The following is an 11,397-nucleotide window of genomic DNA, read 5'->3' as shown; positions in this document are numbered from 1 at the left end:
TTTATATTCGGATTTGAGATGCATTTGGGCAACAAATTTAGTTATCACTTCCCAACTAGTAAATATTTTATTCCCATTGCATCAAAATGGAATATCATTTTCTCCACTACACTTCTATTACATACTTAAAAAAGGCTTCCTCATTTAGCCACATGTTAGTTAAGAGGATAATCATGTTTTTAAGTAATAATAATTTAAAGCTTAATAGTTGATTATTGTAGATCTTAGGGTTAGTCTGAGTGATGAAATTTAGGTTGAGCTTTTTTAATTTCTTTTCGACCTTTCTGTTTGGTAGGTTTAATATGCTATAGGTTGGAACTATCTATTTCGACCTCACAATGCTGGGTTGGTTTTGTGTTGATAGGCCATTTGGACACAGAGAGAAAGAAAAGGGGAAAAGCAAGGGAAAAGATCATAGGTAATTATAATATTAGGTCAAAAATATATTTTGATGATTTTTTATTATTTGATTTGTTGTATTTATTTGACTTTTTCTTTATTTTATTTTATTTAAAAACTTGATTATAACAAATAATTAAATTATTGTTGTAGTAAACAGAGTGAAAATATGGGATAAAAAAAGCAAAAAATATATATAGGTGACTGGTAAAATATGTGAAAAATGTTTTGATTATTTTTAGAGGATAATGATTTTATAAAAAAATAAAAATGATATGCAATTGGGTAAATGGTAATTTCATTGGTTACAAGATAATGAATAAATTGAGAGAATATATCAACAATAATTTGATTAATATGAATAAAAAGAAAATATGTTTATTTTATGTTAAATGCTGATATACAAATGTTGTGAATGATTTTAAAATCTATATTGTTCTATATATAATTATTTAAACATTGCATTTATATTTATAAAATAAACATATATAGATAAGATTGTAGATAATGATTAAAAAATAAATTCTTTATTTTATTTTCCTAAAATATTATAATTATCAATTTTAGAAAAATAAGATAAATAAAAAATATGAATCTATAACTTATTTAAAAGAAAATCCATTTATTATATGTCAGTTAATAGGGTATCTTTATCGAGACTTAAAAAAGGATTTTTAAAACTCAGTTGAGAGTTAGAGAAGTTGTATAGTAGGTTTGTAGACTTCTCATCTTTTGACAGATGGATTCTTGACCCGTGTGCAACGCACGTGTCATAACTCTAGTATTTCTAATTTCCGCCCTTTAATTTCTTGAACGTGGAAGCTTAAGAGCTTATCCCTTCCCCCTACTTCCATCTCTTTTCGAAAAATCTCTGGTGTCAAGTGGAAAATGAGCTCACTGCCATTTGCAGTTGGGACTTACTCTCCCAGAAACCTCAGCAAACCCCATTCCAAACTCCTAGCAAAGAATGTGGATAAAGCAGTTACCAGTATTAAATGGTCAAGCAACAAGCAAAACATCTCTCCCATTGAGCAGCTAAATGAGAATCGCAGGGTTTTCCAGAGAAGGGAAGCAGTTGGTTTTGGTCTTTGTTTTGGCCTGCTTGAAGCTGGGCAGTTGCAGCTGCCACAGCCCAGTGCAGTTGCAGAAGAAGCTCCCTGTGAACTAACTCTAAGCCCGTCTGGCTTGGGTTTCTGTGATAAAGTTGTAGGGAAGGGCCCTGAGGCTGTTAAAGGACAGCTGATAAAGGTAATGAATCCATTAGAGAGAAATGGTTTACCATTTAAGGCCAGCAAAGTTGTGTTCCTGGTTTCTAGTATAGTCGTACCCAATTAAATCTACCAAAATGAAAACAGGCACATTATGTTGGGAGATTGGAGAATGGGAAGGTCTTTGATAGCAGCTACAATCGTAGAAAGCCTCTTACATTCCGCGTCGGTGTTGGTGAGGTACTTTGTTTTCTTTGTTTTTCTGATAATTCTTAGTTCCTTAGAACTGGCTTTAAGATGCAATCTATGTTTCTCGAACTATAAGCGAGTGTCAGGTATGAATATGTTTCATATATTAGGAAAATCAGATTTCCACATCTATATTCATGTACGCCGTGTCACGGTTCACACCAACTTATAAAATATTATCCGAAGGTGCAAGTTGAAGATGGTATTAGTACTAAAATACCTTGTTGTACTTTAGTACATAGCAGATGTAGAATTTATGATTTTCCTCTAGGATGCTGGCATGTTGGATATGTATAAGACACAAGCGTTTCAAGGAAAATTTAGAGCAACATAGAATGAATGCAACAACTGCTAGCTGGAATGTTTAATCAATTTCTTATGAATCAGCACAGAAGAAAAAGGGTTTTGCAAATTGATCTTCATGTATTACCACAGGTCATCAAAGGCTGGGACCAAGGTATATTAGGTGGTGATGGAGTTCCTCCCATGCTTGCTGGTTCGATAAATCTTAATCTTAATTCACTGTACTAATTAGACTACTACTAGCAACTATTAAGATGGAAATATGTTCATCAAATCTTTGTTTCCTGCTACATAATTTAGGGGGAAAACGAACATTAAGGCTTCCTCCAGAACTCGGATACGGTACTAGAGGAGCTGGTTGTAAAGGAGGTAAGCAACTAAAAGCAGCCTTCCATACCTGTTTTTTGTTGAATTATTCATTTATCTGGCAAAAAAACAGAGGAGAAGCAGGGGAAATGGGGTTAACGTATCTCTTATAGTTTAGCTTTGCATGTTTGCAGGTTCATGTATTATTCCTCCAGATTCAGTTCTCTTATTTGATGTGGAATTCATTGGCAAAGCATGAAAGAGCTTCCTCTTCTCTCCAAATCCAATGGAAAGGCTTGCAAATATGCTGTGGTGATCTTTTTCTTTTGGTGGTGAAGAATGAGAAATTTTACAAGAAATCACACTTTTAATCCTTCTTTTTAAGTTTTGTAGTTGTTATGAATTAATTGATATTTATTGTTATGACAAAACCCTGTCTTAATATTGTATACAGAACAAAGAGTTTACTGATAAATAAATAATAATGAGATTCATGGATGTGGCTACTATCATTGGGGCAAATAGTGAGTGCTCTTTTATGTTTAACCAACTACTCAAGAGGGAGGGAATGGAGCAATACCCATCATATGGTTTCTATGAAGACAATGGGAGAGTTACAGACTGCCTCCATGTCATATATTTCTCCCTTTTCAACATCTGCTGAAGCAACCAATTCTATTTCAGCCTTTTAGCAAAAGAATATGTAATTATTGAACTAAACGTTCAGAAGCAATCATCTCATCAGATGTTAGTTTTGACGACAGAGTTCCATCCATCAGAGCTTAATACAACAATGATAATCCTCCGAAATAAACCAAGTTTGCCTATAACCATTGCATACTACAGCACAACTAAAAATTCAAAATCCCTTTCAGCAAAAAGGGGTGAAAAACTGGTAAAGAATAATGCTTCAGTAAAACATTGTCCATAGAAAGTTAGCTCACGGCAGAGGATATGAGAAAAGAGACTATAAAATAAAGAATTTAATTGTTCATTATACACCATGATATGTAAATTGTAATACAATGATTAGCATTGAGACAGCAACAGGGCGATTTACAGGGCATCAGAACACCTAAAACATCTGTGCGTCGATCATATTTGTCAGAAGCAGTCATGCCAGAAAATGATCATGTCCCTTGGTTATGTCCTTTATTGAGCCAAAACCAAGATAGTTTCACTGCCTAATTTTTAGAAGTGCTTCCCTGGTTATTGTTATAAATGGAATGCAACAAAAGACAATTCTTATGCTACACTTATCATCATGTGATACGATCAAGAGGAAGGCTTTTTACTCTTTTTCTTGGCAGTTTTGGCAATAGCATCACAAATCTCTTTTTTCCGTTTGTTGTTGTTATTATTGCCACCTGCACTTGCTGCACTCTTTCCCTGACCTTCCAAAGCATCCTTGACAAAAAATTTTAACCTCCATAGGGTAGATTCACTCTGCATAATAGAATCAAATAATTCGGTATTGAACCTTGATTAAGCAGATTGAATAAGGGTTCCAGACAATGGAAAAAGATAATTACAAAAACACCACAATTATTTAGATTTTATAACCTGAGCATCAATGTCAATCTCCACCTCTTCAGCCATTGCTTGAAACCCTGGATTATTTTGAGCAATAATCTCCAATGCCTTACCAAGATCCTCAGTAGACAATCTGGCAATGGCTGTCCCAAGATTTCTTTTCTCTTCAGTTGACATTTTCCTAAAAAGGCATTCAAAAATACCATTCAAATTGAAAACTTGACCAGATTTAACACGCTCACCAACATCTGTACACAAGGTTTATCACAAAAAGAAATGAACTCACCCCTCAACCTCTGTTCCTTTTTATATTTCTTTTTTTTTTTTTAAATTACCAAACTAATAATGACAATCCTAAGCTTGTATAAAATTTAACAAAATAAAAATGCTGTTTTCTGAGTTCAAAGTTTGCTCTAAGACAGTATATTTTCATGGACTATACTAGTTAAGGATAGTTATAACAGTCGTCCATAACACCCAACACAAAAATAGAAACAAAAGATTAACAAAAATTGAAAAAGGAGACTATATTCATGACAAATCCAACCTCGATTAATTTCATTAGGGCAGTTCGGGGTGCAATCCGAGTAAAGTGGGCATGACTGAACAAACAAAGATCTTTTGATATCATATATTTAGTATGTAAGATGGAAAAATCTCAAGCAACCTTATACAATAAACAACAAGTTTAACCATCCAACAGGCTATGATCAAAAACATACAGACCAATCTATTATACTCATCAGAAAAATTATCATTCTCAGTTGTTTAAAAAAAAATTGACTGACTAACACATGCACCCAGCATATTTGCACATACACAGAAAATGACACAGACACAAACAAAGATAATAAAAGAGAAGTTAACTAAGTTATAGTATATAAGTTTTGTTAGACTCAACAAAAATAAATACACATAACAGTAGACAGATAGCAAATCCAACTCTAAGTTTACAATATCCACTCTGCCATACACAAAGTTGTAGAACCAACCTGCACTTTTGAACAACTGTTTCTCTGAGCTGTTCCAGATGTGTATCAACCTCGTAAAGCTGCAGAGAGTTCAACATTGTACTTTGTAAACATTGTGCTGATTGAACTACACTGTGACCATCGGAAAACCAATTCCAACAGTCTGGAAGATATTTGACAGCATAGGTCTACATAGCTATTTGCGTTTTATAATATCTTTACAAAGCACATTGCAAAATTTTAAGATACCTCATTACATATCTCCCGGACCAGTTTGGCATGAGCAGCCTCTCGCACAAGCTGCATATCTATCTGTGCTTCTGCTTCCTCCTCTTCTCGTCTTTTCTCCTATAAGCATTAAGCACCAAATATAAGGTTTTTTTATTTAAAAAATCAGGAACTAAAAAATGGAAATAATTTAATATTTATTTTTTGCAAAAAGCAATGCTACTGATCCCAGTAAAATTATGGAATACAAGCCATGAAATCTAAAGCAGAACTAGTCACATTGGGATAGCCTGGCATGAGCTTTACCTCTTCAGTAACTTTAGGAAGAAGTTGATTCCACTTCTCCTCAAATTTTTCCAACAAAGTTTTGGCCATTAAATGAACATCACTTCCTTCATCATTGTATTTCATTGCGTTATTGAAAACTAATCTTACATCAGCACATATTTCTCGAACATTCTTATATCCAGTTCCATCCTTAGCCTCCATTTGGTTTTTTATTGTACTGAAGTCCATTGGCTTTTCAATAACCTAACACAGGAAAAATAAAACTAATTAATCAATAAACCACTTCCAAAACCATATAGAAAGATTCAGGAAAAAACATATAGTATATGCAGCAATATTTCCAGTTAGATACTACAGTTTGTCACGCCTATACAACATTAAAGTCTGCACATGGTAATGCAACCTTACACACTTAGGAAAGCATCCCAATATATAAATTTAGTACTGCCAAATATGATAATGTGCGTAATGCATCTTTATCACCTAAGTTGAGATAAAGTCCATAAGTAAAAAATATTCTTATATTCCATGACTTATTGATGCCTTAAAGCTCATAATATTGATGATACAAAGGGCCACATCATCAACAAGATTATTCAAAAAGAAGATGATATGGTCATGAACATACTGGTGCGCATACTGCATATGGCTTTAATAAAGGCTAAGTTATCACAGTGTTATTAAAAAAATTTGTCAACTAGCATTTGAATTCCTAGATTATGCCCACCAGACTCCTCAACTCAAACAGGATAATAACAAGAAAATGGACAGTTTACATACCGGAAAACTGAAAGGAAACAAGAAAAAAATTGCAATACACATTACCTCATAATAGTCATGTAAACCAAGACCTTTGACATCTACTGGTTGCATAAATGGCCACGCCCACTTGTGCTGTGTGATCTGCAAGAGGGAAAACGCACATCACCAAAATTTCTTGCAACTTATCAGCAGGAATCTATAATATTGCTCTTTTTATCCTATAAGCACCCAAATTATGAGATTATATCACATAAAACAGTCAACAAGCATATTTCCACATATAACACTTAGCTCCTTTTATAATCTTTTGGGGGTAGAATGAGCGAAGAGCAATTCTTATGCTCCTAATAGAAGTATGATCAGCAGTCTTGAACATATATTACAGAAGAAACAATTCCCCCTGTGTTGCATGATATAACTCAGAACAACAGCAATAGTAAGTACATAAACAAACTTGGCCGATTTTCTCGCCGCTCAGCCTGTGCCAGGATTATCATTGTGACATAGGCAAAAAATAAATCATGTCACCCATGTATGAGTGCTTACTTGGTTGGTTTACTTGACCTAGATGTGAAAGACGAGAACAGGCTGTTCAAGAATCTTAAATTAAAATTTTAAATTAATCATAAATGCTTGAAATTGACTTCAAATGACCACTATAATTTCTACTGCATGCTAGACCAACATTCTATACTACTGAAGACATCCAAGACTTAAAGCAGTCCAGCAACCAAACAAGTATGTACTAGGCAGAAGACATAAGGCTGCGAGCATTCTGATTAAGATACCAGTTACAGCATAAGGTAGCTGAAATCTAATATTCACTAGCAGAGAATAAGGGATTACCTGACGCAATATTGTGCCGAACTGACGCATGAGCTCTTGCATTCTCTTTGCAGCAGCTGCTTCTCGTCGTGATGCATCTTGCTGCTGCTTTTTAATGCTTGGAACATGCCTTTCCTTATCTTGTTCCTTTCCAAACGAGCTACCCCTAGAACTACTCTGTTGTTTTTTATTTGTATTCAAGTAGAATTGTTCCACTTCATTCACTTTTTGCTCAAGCTACAAGGTAAAAAAAAAAAATTTTAAAATCACGTAATACGCAAAAATCTGGAAACTGGAATCCTGAAACAGATCCAAAGAATACTGAAGCACCATCCCTTTTCCTTTGAAGGGTAAAGAAAATAAAGCACTATGATCAACATTGTAGTAACAACATTATTGGAAATGGTCAATTGATGCTAATATAGGACAGAATTATATGCTACAAAAGATTATATCCCATGGCCTGTTCATTGAATACTTTCTATTTTGAAGGTTATACTTATACCTAACAGGTTACAATGACAATACAATAATACAATCTTTTTAACTAGTCTTGTTTTAACAGAAAATTATGAAATCAACTCTAGAGGCAAGAATCGATACAAATTTCTAATTTATCACTTCTCTTACCTCATCAACCTTTTGAAAGATTTCATCAACACAACATCTGAATTGCTCCACTTCTGCACTATTATCTTTGGAAATTCCCATCCCAGCATTTCCAATATCAGGAATTGATGCCATCACCGGTTCCATCTGATCTTGAAATGGAGGTGAAAAAGAATAACAGTGAATGACATATAACTGTTAAGATAACAAACATACCAGTAAGAACATATGCATTTGTGAAGGTAACATGCGTAACAGCAATTCCAAAAGAAAGCAGGAAGAATTGGCGAAATATACAGAAAATGAGTCAATGAAAACTGTTCAAGGAATAAAATTCAAACTTCTCAGAATTCTGATAGAACACACTAGTTTAGAATTCCGATAGCCCTTAGATGCAAAAATTTCCCCTTAATTTTGCTAACTAAAATTTAAAAATTCCAAATCTCCATCATTCCCAAAATGAAGAAAAACAAGAACCCAAAATTCAACAAAGCCCAATGCATACGCACCTAGTCAACTCAACCAGTTAAGCTCATTTTCTTATGTTTCTTCTTTAAAGGCCCCAAAAATGATTAATTTTATTTCCCACCAACAAATAACAAACCGAAGGACAAAACGAGTCAAGAAAGAACACACACACACACACACAAAAGGGGCAAATTTAACTTTATTTCATTTGGGTGGGATTCAACTAAAACTTGAAAAACTGAGGTTTTAAGCAAACCCCATTTCATTAAATCAACCAAAAAAAAAACAAACAAATCCAAAAAATAAAATTTTGAACACATGAAACAAAGAACACGTAGAAACATGCATTCAAATACGTACATACGTATCCCTATGCGTAAAAATGCGCATATATATATATATATATATATATATAGAGAGAGAGAGAGAGAGAGAGACCAGTGACGAGAAAGGGAGAGTTCAAGCGAGAAAACAAAAATCGCTTCAAAAACTGGAAGAAGAAAAAAACTGACGGGAGTTCGGCCTGTCGCAAAGTTTCACTGTTCGAGAGCGTGCTCCGCTGGCTCTATGTTTTGTCTGCACGGCAGGGAACGATGTCGTGTTTCGATAATACATACTTCCATTATCTTCTTTTTTTGATTTCTCCTTCGTTTTGTTTTTTTGTATAATTAAAGTCATTGTCATTAATTGAAAAAAAAAAAACAAATTAACTTTTTCATTTAAGTAAAACGTTCTTGAATTTATAAATATAATTATTTTGTACTTAATAGACATATTTTTAGATTAAAATTGTGAAATCAGATTTTATTAAATTTTTTAATGACATAAAACCCCTCGTAATAAATATCAAAGTCGAGATAGATCTAAACTAAAGTAAGATGTTATATTAGAGAACATCATGAATTCTACATTACTAAAAAATGAGTTAGTAAAAGACGAAATGAGCCTTAATTTATAAGTACTTTAATAGATTTAATTTTAGTTAATTTTTATTATTTTAAAATATTTCAAACAAATTTAACATAATTTTTATCTTATTTTATCTTATATTATAAAAAAGAAATTGTGAAAATTTTCGATTTACTTTGCAAAAAAAGTTTGCTTGCATTTTGGGTAGTAACAATAAAGACCCATTGAAGCTAATGAATTTAATGGATTAAAGAACCTCTCACAATAAATATAATTGAATTTACACAATTAATTTTTCTAACATAAATATTGACTAAATCTTTATATGGACTAAATAAAATTAAATAAGAAAAAAATGTAAATTCAAACTCAAAGATTTGCATTAATTTTTCGCATAGTTAACTTTATATTTGATTAAATCAAGATTTTCTTTTTCTAAATCTATGTCCTTTTTAGTCACACAATCTAATTTAAATTTCCCTATATCAATATATAGGTAAATAGAGTGAATTAAAAATTAAATAAGAAAAAGGTATGTAATTCAAACTCGAATAAAAATTCCAAGAGGTCCGTATTTTTCTTTCTTTTTATGTTTTATTTGAAAGCTTATCAAGTTAAATTAATGAAGAATTTAAGGTACAAGTTACTATTTTTAGGTCCCTAAGCTGGCAGATCGATGCTGAAAACCAAATAAACTATAGAACCGTAATTCGTAGCACTAAACACAATAGATCGAGATTCATACTTAGTTACAGACTGTGATTGTCATTTGTCATCTATATTTATTAGTATTATTTTTTTATTATATTTTTTAATAAAAAATATAAACAATTGAATAAAAATCAAATTATAATATAAAATGTGTCAAATGCAAAGACTTGGTTTAATGAAAAGTAAGATAAATGGGAAAAATATTAGTAAAATAAATAAATATAATTTTACACACGATATCAATAGAAAGAATCGCAAACAATTTTAGACTTTGGTTTAGACTTTAAACTTTGATGCCCAAAATCCATTCACACGTGCGAGGACCAACTACATTCACACGTGTGGAATACATCCCAAGGACGCCTTGGCCAATGCAGTAGCAAGATTAGTTCTACACCTCGAAGGCCTCAACAGACCCCAGTGATGTCCTCTCCGGCGACCACCGCAACCGTCACCAGCGGCCACTACCTCCAGATCACCGGCAGCCACTGGAGGAAACATGGGTGATGGGTTTCTTCTGCTTTGTCTTTTCTTTATGTCGCTTAGCTCCATCTTTGGTGGTATCTTTGCTAACCCTATTAAAACCTTGTGTTTTCTTGAAGAAGAAGAAGAACAGCTTTGAGACTTGAAAAATTTAGTCGATAAAGCTGAATTCGGCTTTGACTTCGCTAAACAAAGAGAACCCAAATCTTTCTTGTCGCTGTTCAAGAGTCTGGCCGAAGATAAAGGGAAAAGATACCTACTTTGATCATCAAGATCATCAAAGTCTTGTTCTTTGATGAGTTTGCCACAGAAAACGATGTCGTCTTTATTGTTTGAGAAAGTGTTTAGAGTGAAGGGAAACTCAAAGAGTTCATGAGAAGGAGAGGTCGGTGGGTGGTTATCAAATGGATCAAGGACTTGGTTTTCAAGTGGAAGGTCACAAAGGGAGAGAGTTTCTTCAAGTTCTTCTTGGTTGGTGTTGTAAGTATCTTTTTGATCCATGCTTTTTGGGTTATTTTTGGAGTGAGAAACAAATTTCCAAGAGAAGAAATGAGAAAGAAACATGGGAAGAGAAGTGAATGATGGGTTATGTATAGTTTGATAAGCAAATTTTCCATTATATAGTTGTAGGATATTTGGTGGGGCTTTCTAGAGGGATGGGTAGTTAAAAATTAAGAATAATAATAAAAATATTATGGGGTAGTTGCTTTGAAAGAATAAAAATATTTGGGGATGGTTGCTTTGAAAGGAGGGCTTCTAGAGGGAGAGAAAAGGTTAAAGAAGTGAGGAAGAAGAGCAAAGAAACCAAGTCTAGTGGGTTGGGGGAAGAGGTGAAAGAATTGACTACGACAAATAGGAATGAAAGAAGCTTCAAAAGAAATTAAAAAAAAAAAAATCTAAAACCGAGTTTCTCTAGAAGGATAAGAAGCTTCAAAAGAAATTAGAAAAAAAAAATCTAAAACCAAGTTTCTCTAGAAGGATAAATAGGATTGATCCAAAACGGAGAGAAAAAGAGGATTGATCCAAAACGGAGAGAAAAAGGAAAAGAAACAGCAAAGAAGGGGCATTCCGAGAATTGAACTCGGGACCTCTCGCACCCTAAGCGAGAATCATACCACTAGACCAAATGCCCCTGCCGATGGTAG

The 11,397-nt window shown here is 33.4% G+C and overlaps 3 protein-coding genes and 1 non-coding gene across 8 annotated transcripts; 1 reads left to right on the top strand and 3 right to left on the bottom strand.

Annotated features, from left to right (window-relative positions):
* The first annotated feature begins 1,206 nt into the window (after positions 1-1,206).
* FKBP13 (FK506-binding protein 13) lies at positions 1,207-2,963 on the top strand. Its single transcript, XM_007009705.3, has 5 exons — positions 1,207-1,647; positions 1,755-1,847; positions 2,292-2,352; positions 2,460-2,528; positions 2,660-2,963. Exons 1-5 carry the CDS (start codon positions 1,288-1,290, stop codon positions 2,722-2,724), a joined length of 648 nt encoding a protein of 215 aa, XP_007009767.3. The 5' UTR covers positions 1,207-1,287; the 3' UTR covers positions 2,725-2,963.
* Positions 2,964-3,420: 457 nt separating this feature from the next.
* Positions 3,421-8,793, bottom strand: GTE6 (general transcription factor group E6). 5 transcript variants are annotated; one of them, XM_018128599.2, is made up of 9 exons: positions 8,662-8,793; positions 7,703-7,828; positions 7,094-7,309; positions 6,311-6,388; positions 5,504-5,728; positions 5,219-5,317; positions 4,991-5,049; positions 4,029-4,179; positions 3,421-3,911 (listed from the first exon to the last, which is right to left on the bottom strand). In XM_018128599.2, exons 2-9 carry the CDS (start codon positions 7,826-7,828, stop codon positions 3,741-3,743), a joined length of 1,125 nt encoding a protein of 374 aa, XP_017984088.2. In that variant the 5' UTR covers positions 8,662-8,793; the 3' UTR covers positions 3,421-3,740. The 5 variants fall into 5 exon arrangements, with proteins under 5 accessions (XP_017984088.2, XP_007009765.3, XP_017984087.2 ...); XM_007009703.3 differs by having other exon boundaries at positions 8,588-8,744; XM_018128598.2 differs by having other exon boundaries at positions 7,703-7,833; positions 8,588-8,735.
* A 1,309-nt stretch (positions 8,794-10,102) lies between these two features.
* LOC18586356 (uncharacterized) lies at positions 10,103-10,753 on the bottom strand. Its single transcript, XM_007009702.3, has one exon. It carries the CDS (start codon positions 10,751-10,753, stop codon positions 10,103-10,105), a length of 651 nt encoding a protein of 216 aa, XP_007009764.3.
* Positions 10,754-11,312: 559 nt separating this feature from the next.
* TRNAP-AGG (transfer RNA proline (anticodon AGG)) lies at positions 11,313-11,384 on the bottom strand. Its single transcript has one exon. It is a non-coding gene; the product is annotated as a tRNA-Pro (tRNA).
* Between the last annotated feature and the right edge of the window lie 13 nt (positions 11,385-11,397).

The sequence above is a fragment of the Theobroma cacao genome, chromosome 10, assembly GCF_053813885.1.
Source record: "Theobroma cacao isolate CCN51 chromosome 10, ASM5381388v1, whole genome shotgun sequence".
In the NCBI taxonomy this organism is placed as follows: domain Eukaryota; kingdom Viridiplantae; phylum Streptophyta; class Magnoliopsida; order Malvales; family Malvaceae; genus Theobroma; species Theobroma cacao.
Note: the sequence above shows the minus strand (reverse complement) of the source record. Positions and strands in the feature narration are given on the sequence as shown.

Excerpts from the sequence above, each read along its gene's own strand:
- GTE6 (XM_018128599.2), bottom strand. The coding sequence starts at position 7,828 with ATGGAACCGGTGATGGCATCAATTCCTGATATTGGAAATGCTGGGATG. Across the intron at positions 5,318-5,503 it reads TTCCTAAAGTTACTGAAGAG|GAGAAAAGACGAGAAGAGGA; the intron begins GTAAAGCTCATG and ends TAATGCTTATAG. Across the intron at positions 4,180-4,990 it reads ACAGTTGTTCAAAAGTGCAG|GAAAATGTCAACTGAAGAGA; the intron begins GTTGGTTCTACA and ends ATGCCTTTTTAG.
- FKBP13 (XM_007009705.3), top strand. The coding sequence starts at position 1,288 with ATGAGCTCACTGCCATTTGCAGTTGGGACTTACTCTCCCAGAAACCTC. Across the intron at positions 1,648-1,754 it reads TTAAAGGACAGCTGATAAAG|GCACATTATGTTGGGAGATT; the intron begins GTAATGAATCCA and ends AAATGAAAACAG. Across the intron at positions 2,529-2,659 it reads AGGAGCTGGTTGTAAAGGAG|GTTCATGTATTATTCCTCCA; the intron begins GTAAGCAACTAA and ends GCATGTTTGCAG.
- LOC18586356 (XM_007009702.3), bottom strand. The coding sequence starts at position 10,753 with ATGGATCAAAAAGATACTTACAACACCAACCAAGAAGAACTTGAAGAA.